Source organism: Triturus cristatus, chromosome 6, assembly GCF_964204655.1.
Source record: "Triturus cristatus chromosome 6, aTriCri1.1, whole genome shotgun sequence".
NCBI lineage: Eukaryota > Metazoa > Chordata > Amphibia > Caudata > Salamandridae > Triturus > Triturus cristatus.
The window spans coordinates 1,381,497,355-1,381,523,732 of record NC_140589.1 but is presented as its reverse complement, the minus strand read 5'-3'; the positions used below and the strand labels follow the sequence as shown (position 1 = coordinate 1,381,523,732).

At 46.1% G+C, this 26,378-nt stretch overlaps 1 protein-coding gene across 3 annotated transcripts in view; it reads left to right on the top strand.

Annotated features, from left to right (window-relative positions):
• The window catches only part of CFAP36 (cilia and flagella associated protein 36), a 537,779-nt gene that overhangs the window by 311,395 nt on the left and 200,006 nt on the right, over window positions 1–26,378 (top strand). For all 3 annotated transcript variants that reach the window (XM_085612386.1, XM_085612387.1, XM_085612388.1), the window contains exon 8: window positions 14,466–14,638. In XM_085612386.1, the coding sequence (XP_085468512.1) occupies window positions 14,466–14,638 (173 nt within the window). The remainder of the gene's footprint in view (window positions 1–14,465; window positions 14,639–26,378) is intronic.

Below are 26,378 nucleotides of genomic sequence, written 5' to 3'. Positions count from 1 at the left end.
AGAAAGGTCTAGAGGATGTATCGGTATATTGCTTTCAAACAGCTGTCATAATTAGAAGAAGTTGCAAGTAAAAACGTTGACACAAATGGCTGTTTTTTTCAATTAATTTTCAATTTGTCCTATATTCAACGGTTAGTTTCTATAAAGAAACCTTGAAGGAACTACACAAATGACCCCTTGCTGAATTCAGAATTTTGTCTACGTTTCTAAAATGTATAACTTTCCAGGATCCATTATTGCTTTCATACCCATTTCTACCATTAACTGGAAAGAGGTTGAAAGGACAAAAAATAGCAAAAATAGGCTATGTCCCAGAAAAATGCCAAAACTGTGTAAAATATTTTGTTTTTTTGACAGAAGTCTGCTTGTCCCTGAAAGCTGGGAAGATGGTGATTTCAGCACCACAACCCCTTTTTTGATACCATTTGCTGGGGAAAAACCAGACGCTTTCATCTGTAGCCCTTTTTCCCATTTTACCCCCCAAAAAATAATTTAGCTGTATTTTGGCTAATTTCTGGGTTCCTTCCAGGGGAGTCCACAAACCCTGGGTACCTTTTGAATCCCCATGATGTTTGAAAAAAATGATGCAAATTTGGCGTGGATACCTTATGTGGTCAAAAAGTTATAGGGGCCTAAGCGCGAACTACCCCGAATAGCCAAAAAAAAGGCTTAGCATGGGCGGGGGGAAGAGGCCTAGTAGCGAAGGGGTTAACTGCTTGCCCACGATGCCAGAAATGTGATGTGTAATGATTTCTACCAGGATTTTACTTGGGATTGACAGACGGGTGATTCTGCACCAGCTTTTGCAGTTGGTTTATTATCCCTTCTTTGATATCTGTACTATGATGCCTTGGTTCCTGTCATCTGGTACTTTGTTTCTACTACAAAATCAATGAAAACTGTGGTTAGAGGATCTTGACTGATGTTTCAGGGTCTGCCTTGAACATTTTTGATTTCAGGTTGTCCTGGCCAGGAATATTTCTGGTTCTTGAGAGATCGGATGGCAGATATCTGTGGTGGGGTAGTGTTCACATCCAAGTCTGTCTCTGCTTCTTGGCTGTCCGCTTCGCTTGTTGGTACTGGTCTGTTCAAGACTTCCTTGAACTGTGCTCAGCCCAGCATGCTTCCTGCTCTTTCTCTGTTATAGGTACTCTACCTTCCTTGTCCTTGGTCCATAGTGTTGTATGTTGCACAAGATTTACCATTGACTACCTTTGTGATTTTAAAGGCCTTCCCCCGTTCTCCTCTACTGGCTGCCTCCTCTGCTTGGCTGGGAAAGTTATCCATGTACGTCCGTTTGTCTGCTCTTATCATTCATTTGACTGCTCTGTTTGCTTCTATGTACTGTTGCTAGCACTTCTCATGTAGCCTCTCAGATTTGGCCTCCATGAGATTTATTTGCTGCCCTCCTGCCTTTAATAGCTTGCATGTGCCTCTTGTCTTATCCATTCTTTCCTCTTCCTTGTCTTGCTCCCCAGGCATGTTTCATTGCTCTTTTATGGAAGAGACCTGTTCCCATTTTTATTGACTGCATCTGCAGCTGTAAGAGCAGCACCCTTAATTTTCAAAACACGCTTGGCACTTAGGAATCTTTACTGAAATTGAATTTGTCTTCAACTATGAACCATAGGGTGTGTTCAACAATGGTGAATGGTAAATGCACAATCTCCTGGCTGCACAAGCATGTATACAACATAAGTAAGAGACATTATTCCACCATGCTTATACTATTGAGGTTGGTCCTCAGGGTTAGACCATTTGATTGAAATTGTTGGCTAGAGGGCAGTGATGATTCCAATTTCGAATCCACCATTATAGCATTTGAAACCTTATTGGAATCCATAACGTCCAAGTATGCTGGGAAGGAAAAACAACTCCAAACTGCTGCTGTGGTGACTGCTAAAATGAAGAGCACAGTTGAAGAGTTCAGTGGTTTGTGATGATCCCCCATAATTTAGCTAGGGAACTGATGATTAATGGATGGCAGGCCCTGAGCAAAGGATTGACCCTGAAGTTTTAAGCCTGACGATAAAAAACTAACTAGGTGATGAGGATGCATAAATGGAGACACTTGATACTGTTTGCTACTGTTTTGATCAGTATTGCAGGTCCAGTAACGAGAACTTGAGAGCTGCTTCCATTAAATAAAAAGAGGCTTTTTTTCTGGGTCACAAAATTCTCTTCTTTCTGGATCTGAGGCTCACCACCATGGATAAAACATTTGGAAGATGTACAGGGGAGTATATGGCTAGGGTGGTGTCTCTAGTTGCTATATCAAGAAAAGTGTGAATGTAACAGTGCAGAAGAATATGGCACTAATCACCCTGCAAAAGAGTGTAAATGGCTACTTGGAATTTTTAAGGTAATGGCAAAGGGGCCTGGGAGCCTTGACTGCCCGGTTTCCAGTGGAAGACAGATTATAACATGAATGGTAGCCTGGATTATATTTATTAAGCTGGTGTAGTTAATATAACTTTAATGCTGTTTAAAACAGAGTATGTTATGGCAAGTCCTTTCTCCTAGACCCATTCACTCCCTTGGAGTTTTTGATAGGGGTTTCAGACACAGCACTTTGTCATTGACATTTAAGTGATTGCACATTTTTGATGAGTGATATCATTTTCAATACTTTTCACAATTTTATTTGGTATGAAATACTAATGTTTGTGACATGTGTAGCTGTAGATACACATACTGTGTATTCTCCTGCCATCCAGTAGCCGCTGGTGTCATTGAAGAGTGTCCGGGCGGGGGTGGGGGGTAGGGTTCGAAAGAATGACGAACAAATAAAATACAAAAATATTTTTTGTAAACGGACTTGCAGCTAACCGCATCGTGTTCTTCTGCCCCAGTCCTCTTCAGCCAATCTTGACGCTGCTCTCATCCATGAGAGCAGGGTCAGGATTGGCCTGAGCACCCTGGATTTGCGCTCCACCTGCTGTCTCCAACCAGGCAATGCAGCTCAGGTTGGAGACAGCTTCAGTGCGCATGTCGGTTTCCCCTCCAGTGACCTGTCATCCCCTGGCCACGTCCCAAAGACTTGTCTGGGAAAGGAAAAGGAAAACAATAATAAAACGTGTTTGTTATAATTTTATATTCCCTTTCCTGCCGTTTTGAGGCAGCTGGCAGGGGGGACGACACTCCTCCGCCATTGCGGAGGAGACCCCGCTTCCTGGTGGAAGTCTGCCATGGGGTATTTGGCTCCACACTGAGAGCAGTTTTGAAATGGAGTCCTTTCCATCATGGATGGAACTTACTCCACGCCGAACACAATAGAGTAGGCAAAGATGTGACGTTAAAGAGTGCCCAGTCTTCGAGCGAACAGGTAGCACCATGACTCCGAACTGCAGTAGTTGCAACAATTGTTATACCGGCAGGTGTAGAGGAAACAAACGGGCCCAAAGACGGTGACTAAAGGCGTCGACCCAGAGCTCAGTTGAAACATGTCCGTCGGAAAAAAAACGATCTAACAATTGAACTGATACCCATGCACATTATCAGCAATAGGTGGTCACTATACCTCATGACCCCAAGACTTCTTAGAAGAAAAACAAGTAGCTCATGTCAGAGCCCAACTCTAGATGGCACAACATGTGGATCTACAGTAGTACATGTCATAAACAGATGTTTACAGGGTAAGTAACATTTTCCTTCTGCTGACCTCTGTAGGCAAAATAGACCATCCAGGTCGTCCTACAAATCAGGAGGCAAGCAAGAATGGGTATCATAGGGTTTACGCCCACATTAGCAACTATAGGTACTGAATGCAGAGATGCTTCTCAGGAAGAGGTATGGATTTACTTATCGTCGTCCCTTGCCCCCACCATGGCTAACCTTGGAGGCACTCATCTCTTCCTTCCAAATCTCAGGAAATGACTCATCCATTCTTAGAAGATATGGCCAATGATGCAAGGTCCTAGTTATCCAGCGAAATAGGTAGGTATACTCCAGTTTCACTCCAAGTGCCCTCCTCCGTTGAAGTTTCCAAACACTTGCACTCACTTTAATTATAATAAGGGGTTACCAACACAAAAGCAATAGAAAAAGTTCAAAACAGTAGTCAAAAGGCAGGCTATAACTGACAAATGTCCTTTAACAGAAGAATGCCCTAGTTGAAGGTTAAAAGCCCTCTTCTAGACCTAAACTGCCAAACAAATTCGTCAAGAAGTTTAGGATGCTTCCTTACGGCAGGTAACTTATTTCTTTCAGTAGGGAGATTGGATCAGTGCTGTACATTTGCAGGATGCCCACATCCACATTTCAATGATATCTTTGTGCTCTTTGCCTAGAAATTACGGGCAAGCTATGAAAGATGGGGCGACTGAGAATTACCTCACACTTGGGCAATCAATCAATCAATCAGAACATTTGTAAAGCGCACTACTCACCCGTGAGGGTCTCAAGGCGCTTGGGGGGGGGGGGGGCTGCTACTGCTCGAACAGCCAGGTATTGAGTAGTCTCCTGAAGGTCAGCAGGTCCTGGGTTTGCCGTAGGAGGAAGGGGAGGGTGTTCCAGGTCTTGGCGGCGAGGTGGGAGAATGATCTGCTGCCGGAGGTCGCTCTTCGGATGCGGGGAACGGTGGCGAGGGCGAAGTCGGCAGGGTGGAGCTGGCGGTTGGGGGTGTAGAAGGTGAGTCGTCTGTTGAGGTATGCTGGTCCGGTGTTGTGGAGTGCCTTGTGTGCGTGGGTGAGGAGCTTGAAGGTGATCCTCTTGTTGACGGGAAGCCAGTGCAGGTCAATCAAGTGGGGTGTGATGTGGCTGCGGCGAGGGATGTTGAGGATCAAGCATGCAGGGGCGTTCTGTATGCGTTTAAGTCGTTTCAGGAGTTTGGCCGAGGCTCCTGCGTAGAGGGTGTTTCCGTATTCCAACCTGCTGCTGACGAGGGCCTGGGTGACCGTTCTTCTTGTCTCGGTGGGTATCCACCTGTAGATCTTTCGGAGCATGCGGAGGGTGTTGAAGCAGGAGGACGAGACGGCGTTGACCTGTTTTGTCATGGAGAGAGTAAAGTCGAGGATGAACCCCGGGTTGCGTGCGTGGTCGGTGGGTGTTGGTGCAGTTCCCAGTGCGGTCGGCCACCAGGAGTCATCCCAGGCTGAGGGGGTGGAGCCGAGGATGAGGACTTCTGTCTTGTCCGAGTTCAGCTTCAGAAAGCTGTTCTTCATCCACTCGGCGACGGCTTTCATACCTTTGTGGAGGTTAGTTTTGGCGGTGAGGGGCTCCTTGGTGAGGGAGAGGATCAGCTGGGTGTCGTTGGCGTAGGAGATGATGTTGAGGTCGTGTAGTCGTGCTACGTGGGCGAGTGGTGCCAGGTAGATGTTGAACAATGTTGGGCTGAGGGATGAACCCTGGGGTACGCCGCAGATGATCTCGGTGGCTTTGGAGCGGAAAGGGGGAGGCGGATGCTCTGGGTTCTGCCGGAGAGGAAGGAGGTGGTCCAAACCAGAGCCTTGTCTCAGATCCCAGCGTCGTGGAGGCGTGTGCGTAGGGTGCGGTGGCAGACCGTGTCGAAGGTGGCTGACAGGTCCAGGAGGATGAGGGCCGCGGTTTTGCTGTTGTCCAGCATGGACCTGATGTCATCGGTGGCGGCGATGAGTGCAGTTTCGGTGCTGTGGTTGCTGCGGAACACGGACTGGGACGGGTCCAGGATGCTGTTCTCGAGGTAGCGGGTCAGTTGTCTGTTGACAGTCTTCTCGATGACTTCACCGGGAACGGGAGCAGGGAGATGCGTCGGAAGTTCTTGAGGTCCTTTGGATCAGCCTTGGGTTTTTTGAGTAAGGCGTTGATCTCGGCGTGCTTCCAGCTCTCTGGGAAGGCTGTGGTCTCGAAGGAGATGTTGATGGGCTTGCGGAGATGGGGTGCGATGGTGGCGCTGGCTTTGTTGAAGATGTGGTGTGGGCATGGGCCTGACGGAGAGCCGGAGTTGATGGTGTTCATGATCTTGATTGTGTCGTCATCGTTTATATTGGTCCAGGTGAGAAGGGGATTGGTGTGGATGGTGGCCGTGAGGTCGGAGGACTCAGTGGCTGTCGGGGTGGTCGTGGTGTTGAAGCTGTCGTGGATGTCCTCGATCTTGTGATGGAAGAATGTGGCATGGGAGTCGCACAGGTCTTGTGACGGTGGGATGTCGTTGGTGTTAGTGCTGGGGTTGGAGAGTTCTTTCACAATGTTGAAGAGCTCTTTGCTGTTGTGTGCGTTGTTGTCTAGGTGGTCTTTGAAGGAGGCCCTTTTGGCAGATCTGATGAGATGATGGTGTCTGCGGGTGGCGTTCTTGTGGGCTGCGTAGCTGTCCAGTGTCTGTTCACAGTGCCATTTCTTCTTTATTTTTCGGCAGGTTTGCTTGGAGGCCTGGAGGTCCTCTGTGAACCAGCTGGCTTTCTTGTTGGTGTGTCGAAGGGTTTCTTGATCGGGGCGAGAGCGTTGGCGCAGTCGTCGATTCACTGTCTGAGGTTGCAGGCGGCGGTATCGGGGTCGGTGGGGTCGGCGGGTGGGCTACGGGCGAGGTTGGTGGTTAGCTGGTCTTTGGTGACTTTGCTCCAGCAGCGGCAAGGGATCTGTCGGGTGCGGTGGTGTGTGGTATGTTTCTGGAAGGTGAAGTGGATGCAGCGGTGGTCGGTCCAATGGAGTTCGGTGGTGTGGCTGAAGGAGACGTGAGAGCTTGCGGAGAAGATGGGGTTAAGCGTGTGACCGGCAGAGTGGGTGGGTGTTGTGACGAGCTGTCTGAGTCTGAGCTTGGCGAGGTTGTCAATCAAGGTGGTGGAGTTGGTGTCGTTGTTGTTCTCGAGGTGGAAGTTCAGGTCCCCGAGGAGGATGTAGTCTGTGGAGGCGAGGGCGTGTATACTGACGAAGTCGGCGATGGAGTTGCTGAACTGTGGCTGGGGTCCGGGGGGGTCTGTAGACGAGGGTTCTTCTGAGGGTGGTGTTGGGATCGGTGTGGATCTGGATGTGCAGGTGTTCGGCAGTGCTGAGGGTGTCTCTCGGTGCTGGTTGAGACTCTGAGAGTGTTCCTGTGGATGATGGCGATTCTTCCCTCTGTGCCGTTGATGCGGTCTCTGCGGGTGATCTTGCAGTCGTCAGGGATGGCTATGGCGATGTTGGGTGCCGAGTAGGAGTTCATCCAGGTCTCCGTTAGGAAGGCGACTTCTGGGGAGGTGGAGTCGAGTAGGTCCCAGAGTTCGGCGGCGTGTTTCTGAGGTGGTTGCGTCCTTCCTCGGAGGGTGGGTTGGCGGATCGGATACTGGTGAAGCTGCAGTTCTGGCAGGAGAAGGGTCCTTGGATTCGCTTTGGGGCGGCCAGGTAGCAGGTGTGTGATCTTCCGGTGTTGAGTGCGTGGAGTGTGCTGGCATCGTAGTGGGGATGTGCGCGTGACGTTCGTGGAGGCCGGGGGGTCTGGCGCTGGGCGCGGTCCAGGCGCGGATGGGCGCAGACGGGCTTGCCTTAGGTGCGCCTTTGGCGCAGCGGCCGCCATATATGGGGAGGTGGGAGGGAGGAGCAGCTGGGAGGCGGGAGGGCGGCGGCGAATGGGCGGGCGGGGGGGTGCCGCAGGGGACGCAGCGGCGGGAGAACGAGCAGGATACAGAAGGCAAAAGGGAGACAACAGTAAAAATAGAGGAAATTAGTCAAAACAGAATAAGGCGCAGTAACTAACAACTAAGTACAATGCAAATGAAGGATCAGAGACACAAAAAGGGCGAGCAGGGGGGCGGGGACGCAGCGGCGGGAAAACGAGCGGGATACAGAAGGCAAGAAGACAGTAAAAGGCAGTGAAAGGCAGTGAAAACAGAGGGAATAGGCAAAACAGAAATAAGGCACAGCAACTGGACACAATGTAATGCAGGAGCAGAGACACAATATACAGTACGGTTGATGGAAGACAGGGGCGGCAAACTCACAGCAGCGGCAGCAGCGGGCTGGGAGGCACGGACACACCGGTGGTGCTGTGTGGCGTGGGGAGCGGCCTACCTGAAAACAGGGTCAAGGCAGAGGGCCAACAAGTACTATTCCACCCTTAGCTCCTTGGCTTAAATAGGATGAAGGATGCCAAGAGCAAGTATCCGAGCCCTTATGTAAGACTTAGTGGCTTTAAAAAAACAATACCATCTCCAGTGCATTTGGTTAGGGCAGTGAGCAACATCAACCCCTCTCAGTCCTAAGGCAAAGATGAGAGATTTTCATCGGACTTGGCAGCTAACAGCCGCCCCAGTGAAATGAAAACATTTTACCCACCCTAGTTGGTCTTACCCCCAAAAAATATTATTCCACAATAACCTGCCTCTGTCCTCCCATATCCTCAAAGGAATTGCAGTACATGAGGCTCAAAGCAGGTGAGAGCTGCCTCAGTCCCGTTTTCTCAGTTAAGAGCAAGGTGTCAAGGCAGCTCCAGATGCCCTAGTAACATTTTTCTGTATTTGTTGAAGTGCACGACTGCAACCCCCCCCCGCCCCACTCCTCTACACTTGTTCAGAGCTGAGGTGTACAACACAACAGCTCTCCTGTCTCTTGGCCAAGACCGAGCCAGGTGCTGTCTACTGTTGCATGACATTCCCCTTAGTAAACAAAATTGCAGAAAGAATAAAACATGTAAATACTCCAGAACGAAGCAGAAAAAGCTTAAAATTAGAAAAAAGAAACAGATGAGTTTCCTAGTTTTTTTTACCACTCCCAGCGTATGCAAACACCGGGAGAGTTTTATTTAAATCTGCCTTGTGTATTCTCAGATAGGTATGGACAGCTGCCTGTACTGTTGGCCTTGCATATAATGTAGCTGACCATGAAGATCTTACATGCTTAGAGGGAGAACCAGCGTAGTTCTATGCCTAAAGGTATACAAGTCAGGGAAATTGCTTACCTGGCATCCTTGACTACAAACTGGAGGTTCCAGATATAAGGTGGTCAGAGCTGGGGGCTGCTCAGGTGTAATAGACGGATACCATTCCTTATTGTTAACTTGTTTTTCTTCACAACCCCATCCTCCACCCCCCCCCCCCCCATCCTTTCCTACAGCCCCAATTGATTCCTTGGGATGAGAGGGTATCTTCTCTGCATTGGTACTTGAGACCTGAAGAGACTAAACTGGCATATAGCAAGTATGTTGCTCATTTTTGGAGACTGATTTAATACCCCCAAAATCACACTTGTTGCAGAATCATAATTGTGACTCTGATGGTATTGGTATATGACCATTAGGTCGAAGATGGCAGAACTGCAGCCCCTTGGTCCTGGCTACAAACAGTAAGTTTCTGGAACAATAACGAGTCATCCATGTCTGATCTTGGTGAAATAACGCGGTCCAAGTTCAGAGGGTGGTAGAGAACATTAAAGAGAGGCATCTTGTTCATGATTGGGACTGCAACACCATGAAAGCCTGTGATGGAGCCTCCCCTTACATGTCAGTATAGAAAATCTATGTTCACCAGACTATGTTAGTTTTTCAAAAGAGTGAAAAACCTTTGCAGGGCTATGTGGGGTGAAGGCCATAATAATTGCCAGTCCATTGGGTAAAGTAACTTGGTGCCCACATGTTTATTGTACTCGAAAGATCCAACGGAAAAGAGATCTGTTGCAGCATAGGTGCAGACAGAGAGCCTAGAGAGAAAAAGAAAAATAATAATTAAAAAAAAAATCTTCATGTTGACCTAGGTGCTCTTGGTTCAAGCTATCCCTTATTCAAAACTAGTTTGGAAACCTGCTGTTTCAGGATAGCCCAGAAAGGCTCAAAGAGAAACTATTTATTGAAAACTTGTGCTGGCCCCATGCGCCCAGCCCCTCCTCCTACCTTTGCGTCATCAACCACCTTCACATTTTGAGGGTCATTTGAGGGTCATGTTATGTTGTAGCAGAGTAAACAACAGTGGAGATAATATGTTGGGGAGCTGTAAATAAGGGACAGCTAGAATTACAATTACAAGAATCATGATGAAAGTCATTTATTCTTATTTCATTGTCCAAACGTCCTTCATAAACAACACAACGTAAACTAATTTTACAGAAAATCACAGTGGATAGAGTAGCATGCATATGCCATCCAGGTCTTCAACAGGTAGGTGGTGGGGGATCTTGTGGCCAAAAGGAACATCACACATGAAAGAGGAATTCAACTAACAATGTGTTCTAGAGGCATTTATAATTTGCAGTGTGGCAAACAGGTACATTTCCCTTTTGAAGACTGCTAAGGCTGGTTTAGTCCAAAGCTAATTGTGTGCAAGATCTCCCCAACTTAATACTGTTGTGGCCTGAGGTGCTAATATATCACATGCTTTCCTGATTTAGCAGGAATCTTGTTGACACCCTTAGAATAAAAGGGTTGAATAGTGCAAAGTACTTCTTTATTGCTTCTAAAACTGATATAAAGCTAGAAGGCCATCTATTCTCTGAAGTGAAGAATTATAAGCTAAAAGACTTAGGAGATGCAAAATACAGCATATCATAGGTTCAAACGATCTGTGCCTTATGGATGGCAATTTTAAATGAAGATCTCACTGAGGAGTGTGGTTACAAACTGGGGGATAAAAGGCATTATTAAAGACATATTTAATATATTAGCATATGTAACTCTTACACCTAATTGTTTTTTTTGGCAGGCCAGTGCATTGGGCTAGACTGAAACTTCAACTCCAGAGACCATCTTCAGATTTCCTGAGCATGAGTTTGCTCTGAAAATAATTAGCTTTCCAGGAAGGAATGTTGCCTGTGAATCTATGAAACACACCAACAGTGGAGAAATATAGTTAAACATAAGTAATTTTCTTTTTCCAGCATTGGGCTTTTAATAGTTTTAGATTCTTTTGAAACAGGACTGTCAAGCATGATCCGTCCTGTAAAAACAAACTTTGCATAACCACTTGTCATTCTGCTGTGTTCAATATCCATAACGGAACAAGGGTCCCTCATCAAGACGCTCAACACAAATATTACAATACGAATACGATGATGCCTATGTATGTTTGTCCAATAGACAGTTTAAATCATTTATTTGCACAAGTATCAGACAAATAGGTGGCAGAAAAACAAAACAGCAAAACTGTCAAAAGATGACAAAAAAACCTCCGGCACTTGTCTGTGACAGAAATTTGCTGAATGGATTAGTCACTGTTCAAAACAGCACTTCTGTACTTATGCGCATTATTTGTCATCCTCTGGCATGTAATCTTTAATGTTCTGATGATTATCGTAAGACTTTGTAAGCATTGAAACGCCGTCGACTCATGTACGCTGACCCTACTGTTATGTTGGCACTTAATGCACATAAGGGCAGAGTTAGACATAATTTGGTTCCATAAAGACATTGACTAGGTCTATGTTCTTGCCACAACACCCTTTGCAGAAGTTCTTTTCTCCTTACCTAGAAGTTATGGACTTTCCTAAGATCCTTAAGTTCTTTAAACCGACAATCAATGGCTGTATTGTGGTCTTTAAAAAGGGAGCAACTCACCTAACAATTATTTTGTCCTGTTTGAAAGCAACTGCACTGGTTACGAACTCCAATTCACTGATGATATTGCTGTCTCGATAACTACTCTGTATTGTTATTGAGGAGTGTACTGTATGGTGGAACTCAATGTGCAGGTCGGTCTTAAAACTATTACCAGGAGAGAGATTGACCCTAAGCAACAATATGTTCCCTGAAATATCCCTGAAACAAATACTATAATTGGCCATACCAGAAGTAAAGAATCACTGGGTGGGAAGATATCCCAGGCGGTATAATTCAAAACTTCTTCTTGGCTCATAAGCGCAAATAACATGGGGCAAATCATTTTTTATTTTCAAATGTTTCTGGAGCTTGCTGTGCGCCTTTGCAATTACTACCATTCTTCAATATGTGTTAATTTTCCATGCACATGTTACTCTTGTCCATATGAATTAATTGTGTGACAGATTCAGCCTTTTTTTTTTTTAGACGTCTCTGAAGTCTGCATCTTTCCTCGGGAGATCCGTTGGGACTGTTATGTTGGAAACCACTACAGGGCCACCTTTCCAAAACTAAATAATTCATCTATAAAATCACTTATCCTCTATGGCCAACTATGACTGAAATGCTTGTGTGCAACAGAACCCTTCATCAATAAAATCTTAGCTATCATTAATTCATCAACGACATGAAGGCTCATCTACACAATGATGTCCTTGATGAGACGTATAAGAAGGTCTCACCCAAGATGATTCATAAGAAGGCGCATCCAATATGACATATCAATGAAGAGCATCCTTGTTCATTAATTGTAGTCTACTACAGAGTAGCTCATCCATGTTCATTCACCAATAGATTCCTCATCAGTGACCATGACAAATGGCTCATCTATGATAACTCAAATACCGTGACCTGTCCACGAGTGAATGAATTATCTAGAATGGTCTGCTTATGATGCCTCATCCAAGATAGCTTCTCGATTAAGGGCTCACCCATGATGTCCTTCCAATGATGACAGCTCGGGTACACAAACTCATCTACGAAAGAAACTACATGTCAATTATAGCTTTTTTCAAAATTATAGTATATAAAGGGAGCTTCTGGTCAATGACAGCTCTTCTACAACAGCTTGTTACCAATGACTCCTTGTTAATGACAGATTGCGTGCAACTAAAAGGATTGTCTGTGGCAGGCTTCCTCCGTGACCACTTGTCTAGGGAAAGACCGTCTCATCATTGACACAACTCTACATCAATTTTAGGTCGATCTTGAAAAAGCTGCAGATGCTTAATTTGACAGTGGTTTATTTAAAGGTAGGGGCCACAATTTCACCAGGCTGAAACAAAAAGTGTGGGGGGGAAAAGAAATCCAGAAGATAAGCCTTCTCCACCTTTTCTCCTGGTATCTGGTACAACGTCCCAATCAACATCAGGACTATATAATTCCCTCTGCAGTTCAGAAAGAAGCTCAAGACCCTCCTCTTCAGAGGACATTACATAGTTACAAAAAAGGATTCCCCATCCATGAGCATCCTTCTACATTATAAATGATCCTGAATTGTAACTGAAGGCTCTCATAACCTCCCCATGACGTCTGCGCTCCTTTGCTCTCCAACTAGGTTTGCACACTTCAAATACCTTTACAAAGAGACTTGGCTCATGTTACATGATGAGCTGTGTAGGAGGATATAGGGTGTAATTTTTTGGTCATGGGTGGTTTTACATCTAAGATTTCCCACACAAGTGTTGCTTTCACAGATGATCTAAGAACATGCTTAAACATTATGCAGCATGTCCTTTTTGGAGGTCATTACTACAGTCCTCCTCTTCTAGGATTTTGCAATTCTCAGAGTCTTGGGCAGGCATAATTCAAGACTGACATTACGTGGGTAGGACACTATTTATAGCTATGCTATGAAGCATTAATGCCTAGCAATATCTTAAAGAGGCTATCTATCCTCTCCACAGTCTGCAAATTCAGGGGCCAAGTGTCCCTCTAGTACTCAGATCTGTGGTCTATCTGCAGCTGTTATGCTCTGCTATAAACCTATTTCAGAGGTAAAAGAAAGGCAAGTCATTACAGCTCTCAAGTCTGCCTCTCAACTAATCTGCTTCAGAGCTTTGCTGCTAGAAAATACCAATGTATTTGGGCACTAATGTGCAGGTAATGGAAGAAGGTTGCAAAGACCATTCATGCACCTGTATGTTCATAATGCACAATCTTTGACACATGCCTATGGCTGCATCAACCAAGGCCTACTTGCCATGCCCAGCCATTGTCCCCAGAATGCACGGAGAGCCATCAGAATGCCACCACTGTTGGTTGTGCAACAAGCTTAGTGAATCAGTGTTAAAATGTGGAGAATGAAACAGAAGTGATCAAGTCTAAAACTTCTACTTTGTGGTCCCAGGAAACATGGATCTGGTCAGAAACATGCTGCCATCATCCTTTCGCACGAACAGTTACAGAGCCATGACCTCCTGTGTCCAAAACACATCCCACACATGGTGGAACCTTACATGTCTGACACTACTTAAATCACAACTATTATCAAAATTCACAATGTTAAACAAATGTTTCACAAGCATTCATGAGTACTGCTGATCAGTGTGCCTCAGCTGCAAAGAAAGAGGTGGAGCTAATCAGAGGAGGATACTCTGAGGTTGAGTAATTTCACTGCTCCAGTTAAAGGAAGGAGCCTATGATCCTGACTTAGAATCAGTAGCTTATTATTATAGAGCTTTGCTTCCTTATTGGTTGTTGCCAATTCACAGATTTACAGGGTGGTATTTTCTAGTTGTTTCAGTAGCTTTTTTGTCTTTTTGACTTTCACATATAAAATTACATATATACTATTCAAAGGTGTAATTCATAATACAGTATGAGATGCATATCTCTAAAGCTCATTTTGCATACATCCATTCTGAATAATGAAAAGTGTAAGATGTTGAATGATAATCTATAAAATGCACACGGACAAGACAGATAATTGATTGTATTCTATTCTATGAGTGCTCAGTCAGTTTTGTAATTCATTTTATATGCAATTACCACATAGGAGATCACATTACGCCTGCTGAGGTACTACGAACAGTGAAGCCAAGAACCCATGTTTTAGATATTCCTATGGAGACACCTTCCCTAAAACTAAAGGCAATGTCAAATGCTGAGGCAGCCGAAGCTTGGTTAGAACAAGCAAGAAGAGAAGCTGGTATTTTTGGAGATAAAGCAGTAAGCGAAGTTCAGTTTATTACTTCATACGTTGTCAACTCTGACTTTTTTAAACAAGTTTGCTTATACACAGTATAATCTGCATTCTGAAATATAGTAGATTATTTTTCATTTTGTGATTAAATATTCAATAAACAAGTTTCATCTTGACAATTGTAACGAAAGCCAAACACTACAAAAAACACCTGTGTACAGCAACATTTGCTTAACATTATTTATCTTAGAAAACAAAATTGAGAAAATGTGAAAATTGATTGTAAAATTTAAAATGGATTAAAACACAAAAGCAACTTTCCCAATCTTAAAACGCCCTTTTTGAAAGCACACAAAATGAAAGGAAATCGTTGTCTTAGCAGAAAGAAAAACTGTGCTGGTACTTCAAGGGTTCATTGGACCACCACATTCCCAGCATAGTCTCCCCGTTTTTTTTTCCAGATCTGTGGATCCCTGAACACATGGTTCAGCCCTTTCATCTCTATTTTACAAATAACAATTCTCTAGAAAGCATGTTTGTTTCATTTGATGTTTTCCATTTATAGCATGTTGAGATAATTTTTTCTTAACAGTAGGTATTGGTTTAAAACTTTATTTTTAGCTCAATTTTCTCAGCAATGCCCACCTTCTTCAGTAGGAACTTAGGCGGTGAATCCTCATGTTTCCTACTGATTCTGGCAGTTTTTTTCTGAGTGTTGTAAATAGATTCCGCCCATTTGGTACACGAGGATTTTTTGCTTTGGATCACCCGGATTTTGGGCTGTTACTGTGGGTGAGTCTCTCTGTGTGAAGTCTCACTGCCAGTTATGGTGATTTGGTTTGCGCGTGTTTACCACCAGTGTCTGCTTTTTATGATAGGGCTGCCGCAACGCAGCTTGAGTAAGGGGAACTTGGCTGTTTACATGTCAAAACGTGTGCCACACATGTGCAAGCTGCATATAATAGGCTACAGTTGTGCGCATACTGGTAGCTCCACACAGGTAACCTACTTGTGACAGTTTTAAACTGTGCATTTGATGTGCTAAATGACCCCTTTAGACAGGCGTAAACCTTCCTTTAAAATATTAATGTCACCCATATGTTGGCTTTATTGCCCATAAAGGCTGGGTGCAGATACTTACAAGTTGGGTATGTAGAAATTAATTGAATAGTGAAATATCCTCCAAAAATGTTTTTTACTGTTGCACGGCTGGCTGCTATAGGATATCATTGAGCTACATTCTTAAATTTATTAAATGCTAAATTCAAATTGATAGCAGCTAAAAAAGAACTACTTCTTACACTCTTTTAAATTGTAATTTAAAATCCCCTTTAGTAGTGAGGTCAGATTTTAAATTATTAGTTCAGAAATGCTACTTTAAGAAAGTTGTCATTTTCCTGCCTAAAGTTACTGGGTGTTTCCAGCAGCCTAGGCTGGCTCTTCCACTGAGAAATGTGTATTAGAACTAGACAGTGCACAAGGGGGCATGGGTGTAGAGGGAGTAGGTCTTCCTGGCAGGATGGCGGGGAGGAGTTGGGCCCTGCCCTGATTATACTTCAGAAGGGCTTTCCCCAGCACACTCAAAGAGACCTAAAACTAGACTTTTGTTTCACTAGCCAGGCTGGAGCCAAATCCAGGGAATAGGGGAGAACTGACCACAGCAAGAGAGCAAAACTTTGGGCCTGGACTGCGAAAGTGACTACACCATGGACAGCTGGAAGGACAAGCCCCCTGATGCCCGAATGAACTGAGATCTCTGCATCTGACCCCAGGACTAGTGAGTCTCTCCAGGGCCATTGATGCTGGACCCCTTATTTCCCCTGCAGAACAGTTGGGAGAAGACCTGGATTTCTATGGCATTGGCATAGGAGGAAGGTGGTGGAGTGAGCCTGTGAAACCAGATGAAAATGCTCCTGGTGGCTAGTGCTTACTAAGAGGAGTGAAATGAGCCCAAGATCATTGAAATAGGCCCTGGGTTGGAGATATTCACCTGTTGAGATCTTGACATTTGACCCCACCCCGCGAGAGACAAAGTCTGTGGTGCTTCACGACAACTTTTCAAATTAACCCTGATGTGGGCCAGTGCCTGGGGGTCAGCACAAGATTAATTTAATTACTTTTCCATGAAGGACGTGTGCATGGTACCCCATGCTCAGACTCTCTCTGCCCACAGACCCCATCCCCTGGGCCAGTATTAACTTTATAGGGGGCCTGGGACTCCATCCTCAGGCCCCAGAAACAAATACCGTGTCCTGGAACCCAGAAGAAAAGGCTGCTCCCTGCGGCAGGAGTGCAAGGGAAGTACTTCTATGAGTTGGCAGCAGGAAAAGAGAGGTTGCAGACTCATGCCCAGCACAGAGAAATGTGTGAAAAGCCGGTGAGGTCGCAGGCCCTTGGGGCTCCACCCTCTGGCCTCACCACAAGAATTGCCTTGGGGGTGTCCTGGGTGGGACCGGGCACCGGCAAATAAAAAAACTAATTTAGAACAAGAGACGCGCAAGGCCATGCACCAGAATATCAAAGTAGGCAGAGCTGCTAATGTAAAAGTGTGATAGAGACTTCTAGCCACAGATTCCTTACCTTAGAATTATCCCTTGGCGTCAGACCGGATCCGGAGCTTTTTCGTGAGCAGTACCCCTGCGTGCTGGTAGGTAGCATTGTTCGGCTGCGCGTGTTGATCATTGTGCCGGAAGCACACCTATATAGGTACCACCCCGGCACGCTGATATCAGTTGTTTTCTTTCCGCGACAGTTAGCGCAGATCCAGGGAGAGCTACCCCCATCAATTTTTTACTGACTTTTTAGACTTTATGTCAAAGTATTTTACAAACTTTTCCCTGGTGTGGCAGGATGTCAACTAGGAAGGCCAGCTTCTACTCTTGTGGTGCATGTCACCATCAGATCTCAGTTACGGACCCATTGCCTCTGGTGCCTCTAGCACGCGATGACTGCTGTGTCGACTGCCGCGTCATGTGTCCTAAGGCCTTGACGGAGCGCTCTAACAAGATCCTGCCACCCTCTGAGCTACGCTGCAACGGTCTTGATTCTGGTCTAGAGGAAAGTCCCGGGATCGGACATAGAGCCCAAGATCCTTGTCGCACTCCAAGTTGTCTTCGGGTAAGTCTCACAAGCGTAAGAAGAGTAGAAAGTCGAAGAATCTTCCCCGAGTTTCCAGGAGCCAGAGCGACCCCCGCCCAACCTAGCGAGTTCTTTAAGACAATGCACCTCATATTTGGGTGGCCCATTCCCACTGGCACTCCTTAGGCCCCGCCAGCTCAGGAGGGACACCCACTGGTTACTCCAGTATTGGAACTTTCATAGATTCACATGCTTGAATCATTCCCCGTCGTCGAGATGGGAGTCCTCAGTATTATCAAAATAATTGTCCTATTAGACATAGAACATAAGGCTCTAGGCCTTAAAATCTTTTATAACATATTCCTGTCCTTTTGTAATAAAGGACCAAACTTAAAACTTAACCAATCAGAAGAGACCACCCTGTAGAACCTGAAGCTCCAGTCCCTCTGCTCAGTTTTCTTCTAGTTTTCAAGATTTTGAGTGTTTTTTTCACCCTTTCAGTTTACTACCAACTCAGTGGATTTTTTAAGGTGATTCAAACTGACATCCACCATGTCAGAGACACCTAAAAAAGGTCTATTCAGAGCCTGTGGAACTTGCAGGAAGAAAAGGCTGCATATTGATGATAAACACAAGGACTGCTTATACTGCTTGTACCCTGACCACAAACCAAAGGAGTGCAAGGTATGTCGCACCTTTTCTGCAAAGACTCTTAAAGACTGAGAAGGAAGGCTTCTCTTGTGGATTCAGAGGCTTAAAAACAGGGACACTGTGGTCTCTGAAGAGGAGAGTGATACATCTTCTAAATCTTCCTCAACAACGCCTCAGAAACGACCTTTGGATGACCCTGCTGGCTCATCGTCACAACCACCTGAAAAAGCATCAAAAACATCTGTTGAGTCCACTCAGAAACAGACTGGATATGCCAGCAAAGCTTCCTTTGAAGAAAGGAAGGCTTTAAATATCAAAAAACCAGCTTCAGAACTTCCAACACCACCTATAAACTGAAGCATACCTTCAATAAACCTACTTCAGCTCCGCCGTTGAGCAGCTCCTCGACGACACCACCCTTGACGAGAAAATCCTCACCTGAGGTGATTCTGGTTACAATGGCGGTGTCTTCAGTCAACACCGTGACTGTATCTGTGGCGTCGATGTCCTCGTCAATGACAACATCATCGATGGGTAATGTACCTTTATCGTCGACGAAGCAAATCGTGTCTTTGAAGTCTTCATCGTCGTCGAGGGGTCAACTTCTGACGACGACCCACACGTCAACGACACAGATCCCATTGACGGAGACCTCGTTGACGACTGTGTCCATGCGAGAACCCGCGTCGATGTCAGAAGTGTCTTCGGCGTTACCGTCGACTAAAATGCCTGTTTCCGGCAGTGTGCTGTCGACGACGACAATTCCGTCGATGGAGCAAGAAAAGCAGCCTTCCTCGATGAAGGTGATTCTGGCGGTGATGCAAACGTCAATGGGTTCATTGATGACACCGTCGACGAGGAGGGAAAAACATAAAATTTAAGAAATACAGTGAACACCAGCTGTAACCTCACCTAGTCAAGTGCAGGCTCTTTTGCCATCTCAGTTCTTAGAAGAAGATGAGGAGGACGAGGGGTCTGAGGATGATTGTCTCTTTGGGACAGCCTTGAGCCCATCGGACCTTCATGTCAAATATCAGGAGGATTCTGATGAAGATGATGATTATGGACGTCAATATTACCATCCGCAACAGCAATATCACCAACAGGAGATGATGTACTTCCCTTCAAATCTTATGACAGACCTGCAATTTATGCTGGAAGGCTATAAGAGGAGATTTCCTCCAGAGCAGAACATCCAACAGGCTCCGCCTCCTCCCCCTTCTCCGCCTGTTTGTCCACAAATACAGGTTCGCTTCCCTCTTCTCCTAGGTTTCAGCCTCCTACTCAAGTTGCTCCTGTCCATCAGTTAACATCCTCTGATGAGGAAGTAGAGCGAGAATAAGGAGAGATTCAACAGGATGAATGGGATTCCTACATCATTTCCACTCCGGCATCTCCATCTCGCCCACAAGCAGATTCACCTCCGGAAGATATTGGGGGCTTCCACAACCTTCTGGAGAGAGCCGCTAAGCGATTTGTTTTACCGATGCCTATGCACCAGCAGGACTCTTTTCTGTATGACTTCAAAGAGCCTTATAGGAAATCAATGAGATCTGTGCTCATTATTGATTTTATATGGAAGGAGGGGCTGAGAAAAATGCAGAATCCATCAACTGTTCCACCATTGTTGCTGAGACTGGACAAAAAATATAAAGCTCCGGATGATGCTCCAGCTTGCTTAATAGGTCATCCAAAAGCAGATTCTGTAATCTCGCAAGCAGCACAGCGAGGCTCTAAAAATCCTTCAGCTCCCCTGACAACTCCTCCTGATAAAGAAGGAAGAAAGCTTGACAACATCGGGAAGCGTTTTTCAACAATGTCAGCTCTGACAGTATGAGCAGCGAATTCTCTGGCTCTACTGGGCCGTTAAAATAGGCAGATGTGGTCGGAAGTGACACCATTCTTGGACAAACTTCCACCACATTACAAGGAGGAAGCTAAGAGAATTTGTCTTGAGGGTGAAAGGACTGCCTCTGAAGTGATACACTGCTCTATCGATGTAGCCTCCACTGCTTTCAGGCAGCTAACGGTAGCTGCCATCTTGAGGCGTCAAGGCTGGCTCAAAGCCACCACATTCAGGCCTGAGGTACAGACAAAGATTCTTGACCTTCCTTATAATGGTGAAGAATTATTTGGTAGCTACGTTGACGAAGCCTTACAAGCTATCAAAAACGACACAGATACAGCTAAGTCTTTGGGGACTTTACAATACAAAAAGACTCCTTTTCGTGGCTCACGAGGAAGAGGTTACCAATCTTACAGATCAGGATACCATCAATCTCGCTATTCAGCATATTCTGCTACCGCTCAACAATACAGACCCCAGTAAACTAGCCACCAGCTACCTGCGGCAGCCTACTACAAGGCTTCTTTTAGAGGAAAATCAGGACGTCAGGGTAAGGAGACCGGTCAACCACAATGACCTCTCCCAGCTGTCGGCCTCTATCCCACCAATTCCACCCCCGGTGGGTGGCAAAATATCCCGTTTTTTACAGCAGTGGCGGGAAATAACTTCGGACCAATGGGTCCTAAACCTAATCCAATTCAGCCATTCCCTCCAACAACTCCTCCTCTGCCTTGCTTCCAAATGCACCTACATCTCTTAAAGAGAGAAGTTACCAACATGTTGCAGAACGAGTTCCCCTCAGTCAGAGAGGGAAGGGTTTCTACCCCTGGTTCTTCTTGATATGGAAGAAGCTAAAAAACTGGAGACCGAGCTTAGACTTACGGAACTTAAACAAATTCCTCCAAAAACAATTTTTCCGTATGATCTCTATTCAAGATGTGCTTCACCTCCTCAACAGAAACGATTACATGGCATCGCTAGATCTCCAGGATGCATATTTTCATATACCCATACACCGAAAAAACAAGAAGTTTCTAAGATTCACAGTGGCCGACAGTCACTTCTAGTTCTCCGTCTTACCTTTCTCACTAAAATCCACTCCCTGCATTTTCACAAAATGTTTAGCACCCGTGGCAGCATTTCTAAGACAACAACATCATCAAATGTTCCCATAACTGGATAACTGGCTTCTCAAAGCCCTCACGTATGAAGCAGAAAAAGCATCCACCAAAGCCTGTCTGCACCTCTTCAAGAACTTGGGCCTCACTTTAAATGTCGAAAAATAGATTCTGCACCCATCCTGTTGACTGGTGTTTCCGGTAGCTATCCTGGACACCATAGAAAACAAGGCTTATCCTACTCTGGAGAGACAACAAAGGTTAATATCCTTTGCAAAGAGGGTCCAAAAAAGAAAGTCCATTTCCTTACGCCTTTTCAAATCTCTCCTACGAATTATGTCTTCTTGTATCCCCCTCATACCTCATTGCCGTCTCAAAACGCATCATCTTCAGGAAGCTTTAAACGAACAATGGGTGCAGATAGAGGGCTCAATCGACGACCTGATCCGAATCACTCCTCTCATGATAGCGGCCTTGGACTGGTGGACGCAACCTCACCAATTATCGCAGGGTCTTCTGTTCCTATCGCAGGCTATTCTTCTCGTGATTACAACGGATGCATCTCTAGAGGGCTGGGGAGCTTTCCTGCAAGACTTGCAGGTCAGCAGCAGATGGCCACCTTCCCACAGGGATCTTCATATCAATCTTCTCGAACTCAGAGCAGTTTACCTAGCGCTCCAAGCATTTCTGCCAAAAATACAAAACGCATCGGTGCTTGTCAGGATGGACAACACCACGACAATGCGCTACCTCAACAAACAGAGAGGAACAAGATCTCTCCTGCTCTCTCAGGAAGTCCAACTTCTATGGCGCTGGGCGACTCATCACAAGTGTATGTATCAGCGGGGTACGTACCAGGAAAACAAAATGTCATAGTGGACACGTTGAACAGACTAAAGACTACTTGTCACGAGTGGGAACTAGACCAGCACACTCTAGACAACATTTTCTCCCAATGGGGCAAACCAAACATAGATCCAGAGATTGTCAAATGCCGGTACATCACAAGTTGGCATCACCATCAGGGTTCATGGGGAAATGCCTTTTGAATAGCTTGGTCCGGCATAATTGCTTACGCCTTTCCACCTATTCCTCTCCTTCCTCAAGTGTTAAAAAAGATAAAGAATGAACCCTGCAAGATCATTCTGATAGCTCCAGCCTGGCCTCGCCAGCACTGATACACAGAACTTCACCTACTTTCAGTCAAGTCTCCGATCTACCTCAGACCATTTCCGTCTCTCTTGACAATGAACCACGGACAAGTGTGCTATCCAAACCCCAGTTCTCTGAAATTGTCAGCCTGGCTCCTAAGTTCTAAGAACTTCAACATCTAAAGATCCCACAGGAGGGCAGACAGGTGCTGACTACAGCAAGAGCAGACAGCACTAACAGGACTTACTGGCTTAAATGAAAGATTTTGCACGTGGTGTACATCGTCTAAAGTCAATCCTCTCCCTTCACCTCCTGAGGACGTTTTATCCTATCTACTTCTCTTGGCTTGCTCAGGGTTGGCCCACACGTCAATTAAAGTTCATTTAGCTGCCATTTCCAGTTTCCGCAGATCAGCTAAGGCTCCATCTCTATGGTCCTGCAGGCTAGTAAAACAGTTTCTCTAGGGGCTGTTTAGAATGTTCCCTCCAGTAAGGGCACCTCCTCCTAAATGGCAACTAAATACGGTGCTCAGCAACTAATGAAACACCCGTTTGAACCTATTCACAAGACGGACATGAAGTTCCTATCCTGGAAAGTGGCTCTCCTCCTAACTCTGACATCAGCGAGAAGGGTTTGAGAACTACAGGCTTTGACTACTTAAGAACCTTTCTTACAATTTAAACAAGACAAAGTTATTCTACGAACAAACCCTAAATTCATCCCTAAGGTTCCTTCGGATTTCCACCTTAACGAACCAATTGTTCTGAAATTATTCTGCCTAAATCCACAGACTGCAGCGGAGCGTGCTCTGCACTCTCTAGATGGAAAAAGATGCCTAAAGTTTTACTTGAACAGGACAAAGTCATTTCGCAAGTCAAATCAACTCCTTATTGCATACAGTGCACCTAGAAAAGGTTTCCCTATCACTAAACAGAGCATTTCCAAATGGATTTCAGGTGCAATTGTATTCTGTCATCAACAAGTGGGCCATCCTCTGACATCAAGAGTTCGTGCCCCTCTACAAGAATGATATCCACAGCTACAGCACTGTTTGCAGGTGTATCCCTGCCTGACATTTGTAGAGCAGCAACGTGGAGGATGCCGCACACATTCACCAGGCACTACTGTTTGGATGCTGGGAATAAGCGAAATGCGGCAGGTGGACAAGCAGTTCTCAGACATCTCTTTCAATAAGGTGAGCCTTTCCTCTTTGGTTCCTTCCCTCCATCCTGTTCTGTCTCACATTTTCAATGGTTTATGGTAAACTTATGCTTATGACTTTCCTGTAGTGGTTATATGGCATGAAAATGTGTTACTCACTGCTAGCTATTCTGATTCAAGCATGTGAATCTATGAAAGTTCCTATACTGGAGTAAGAAACAAGTTACTTACCTGTAACTATAGTTCTCCTGTATTGGAATCTTTCATGGATTCACATGCGACCAGCCCTCCTCAACTGGAGAAGGCTCACTTACTTATCTCAGTTTATTCTATTTATGCTCACTTGTGCTTGGAAAATCTGAGAGACTGGAGATTCTCTCAGGAAGGTTCTACAGGGTGGTCTCTTCTGATTGGTTAAGTTTTATGTTTGGTCCTGTTTTACTAAAGGACAGGGATATGTTATAAAAGATATTAAGGCCTAGAGCCTTATGTTCTATATCTAATAGGACCATTATTTTGATAATACCGGGGACTTCCATCTCGACGACGGGGAATGATTCAAGCATTTGAATCTATGAAAGATTCCAATACTGTAGAACTATAGTTACAGGCTAGTAACTTGTTTCTTCTCCGCTAGCAGTTCTGTCCCCGGCTGCATTCGGGCCCCTTGGATCCATGGACAGATCTGGACCAGAGCAGAGGAAGGTCCCGATGCCGAAGCTGCTGGCAGCGCCCTCCCAATTCTCATCACTGACTCCGACATGGAGGCGGAGGGGCGTCAACTCCGGCGCTGACTGGAGCCATGCCTTCCACACTGGAGCCCGTGCCCTATTCTTATGGGCTGGCACTCAGGGTGGATTAGTAGGGGTCACTAGACCCTGAAGAATACCAGTCCCTAGACCCCTGCCCCTAGACCCCAGCATGGACTGGTAAGAGGAATTGGTGAACGACGGTGTATTGGACACCTCTCCAGATGCTGGCATCACTGTCCCCCTGCCATGGTTATGGAGAGGGGCTCTTCTTTTGCTATGGTGGTGAGAAGGGCAGCCGAGGTCCTGGACCTTAGCCTACCCTCAGTAGCAGTCAAGACTAATGTCTTGACAGGGGACTTTAGCTGGGATTGACCCCCTCAGAACCGCTTGTCCCATTTAATGGAGCCCTCACGGACATCCTGCTTGGGACTTGGTCCAAACCTTGCACAGTTGCTCTGGTGAACAGGACGATTGCCTGCTGCCACCTCCCCGCCCCAGGGGACCCCAACTCCTCACACATCACCCTACCCCAAGGAGCTTGATGGTCCAAACCTCAACCTCCTTTGTAAATTCTGGCATATTCCCTACCACTTCACTGGATAGGGAATTCAAGAGACTAGACATCTGAGGAAAGAAAATGTTTTCTTCCACCAGCCTGGCACTGTGGTCCGTGAACACTGCGTGGCTTTTGGGGCATAACTCCCATGTCCTGTGGGATTCGGTTGCGCAGGTGCTGCCTATGGTCCCCAAGAAGGCCCAGGCCATACTCTCTCAAGCTATGTCTGACGGGAGGGATGCAGCGAAGTTCACAATTCATTGTGGGCTGGACAGGACTGAATCACTGGGTAGAGCGGATCTTAATCAATGGCTTTACGGTGCCACGCCTGGCTGAGAACAACTGGCTTGTCCGGGGATGTCCAAGTGTCACTTATTGACATGCCCTTTGAATGCTCCTGTCTCCTCAGAGACAAGGCGGACTCTGTGATGGAGTGCTTCAAGGATAGCAGAGCTAGGGCCTGTTCCTTGAGCCTTTCCATGGCCCCTCACCAACCCCAGTCCGCCTTTCGCTCCTTTCGTGGCCTCTGAAGGGGCTTCTAGCTGCATCGTCATGCCAGTCCACCACACCCAGTAAAGCCACAGCCTCCAAACCCCTTTAGTTTGCCCTCTTTTCCATCATGGGCACCAGTGAGAGGCAGGATACTCCATCACCAGCCCCACTGGAGGTCTGTAAGATCAGACCACCTGGTTCTTCAGATTGTACGAAGGAGCTACTCCCTCCCCTTCGGGACTACCTATCCACCCATGCCTCCCACTTGCGACAGGCTGACCAAGGACCATCTCTCCTTACTCCCTCAGGAAGTGATGGCTGTCTTTGCCAAGGAAACCATAGAGAGGGTGCCGGCCCCATAAGTATGTCGGGTTGTTATTCCCCGCTTTCTGCTACTCAAGAAGAACGGAGGTTTCCGTCCTATCCTAGACATGTGCCCTCTCATAGGTGTTATCTGCGGTTCACAGTGGGCCACGAGCACTTTCAGTTTGCCAGCCTCCCTTTTGGCCTTGCCAGCACCCCTCTGTGTTCACCAAGGTGATTGTGGTGGTTACAGCTTGTATGCGGAGATCAGAGGTGCTAGTCTTCCCCTATCGCGATGATTGACTGTTGAAGGCGAGCTCGCTCCTCGCTCCAGGCTGTCTTCTCCCACCTCCAGACTACGGTGGACCTCCGACACTCGCTGGGGTTCACTATCAATGTGCCAAAGTCACACCTGACTCCCTCTCAAGCGCTCCCTTTCATCGAGCCTAGGATATTCAGGCTATAAACTGATGTTTCAGCCTCTATCCTGGATTTTGGTGAGACTGGCTCTTAGGCTGCTGGGCCTCATATCCTCCTGCATCATGCTTGTGACATATGTCTGCTGGCATATGCGGGCTCTGCAATGGGACATGTAGTTCCAGTAGGCGCAACATCAGGGGATTCTCTCCGACATGGTACCGATCTCAGAGAGTACTG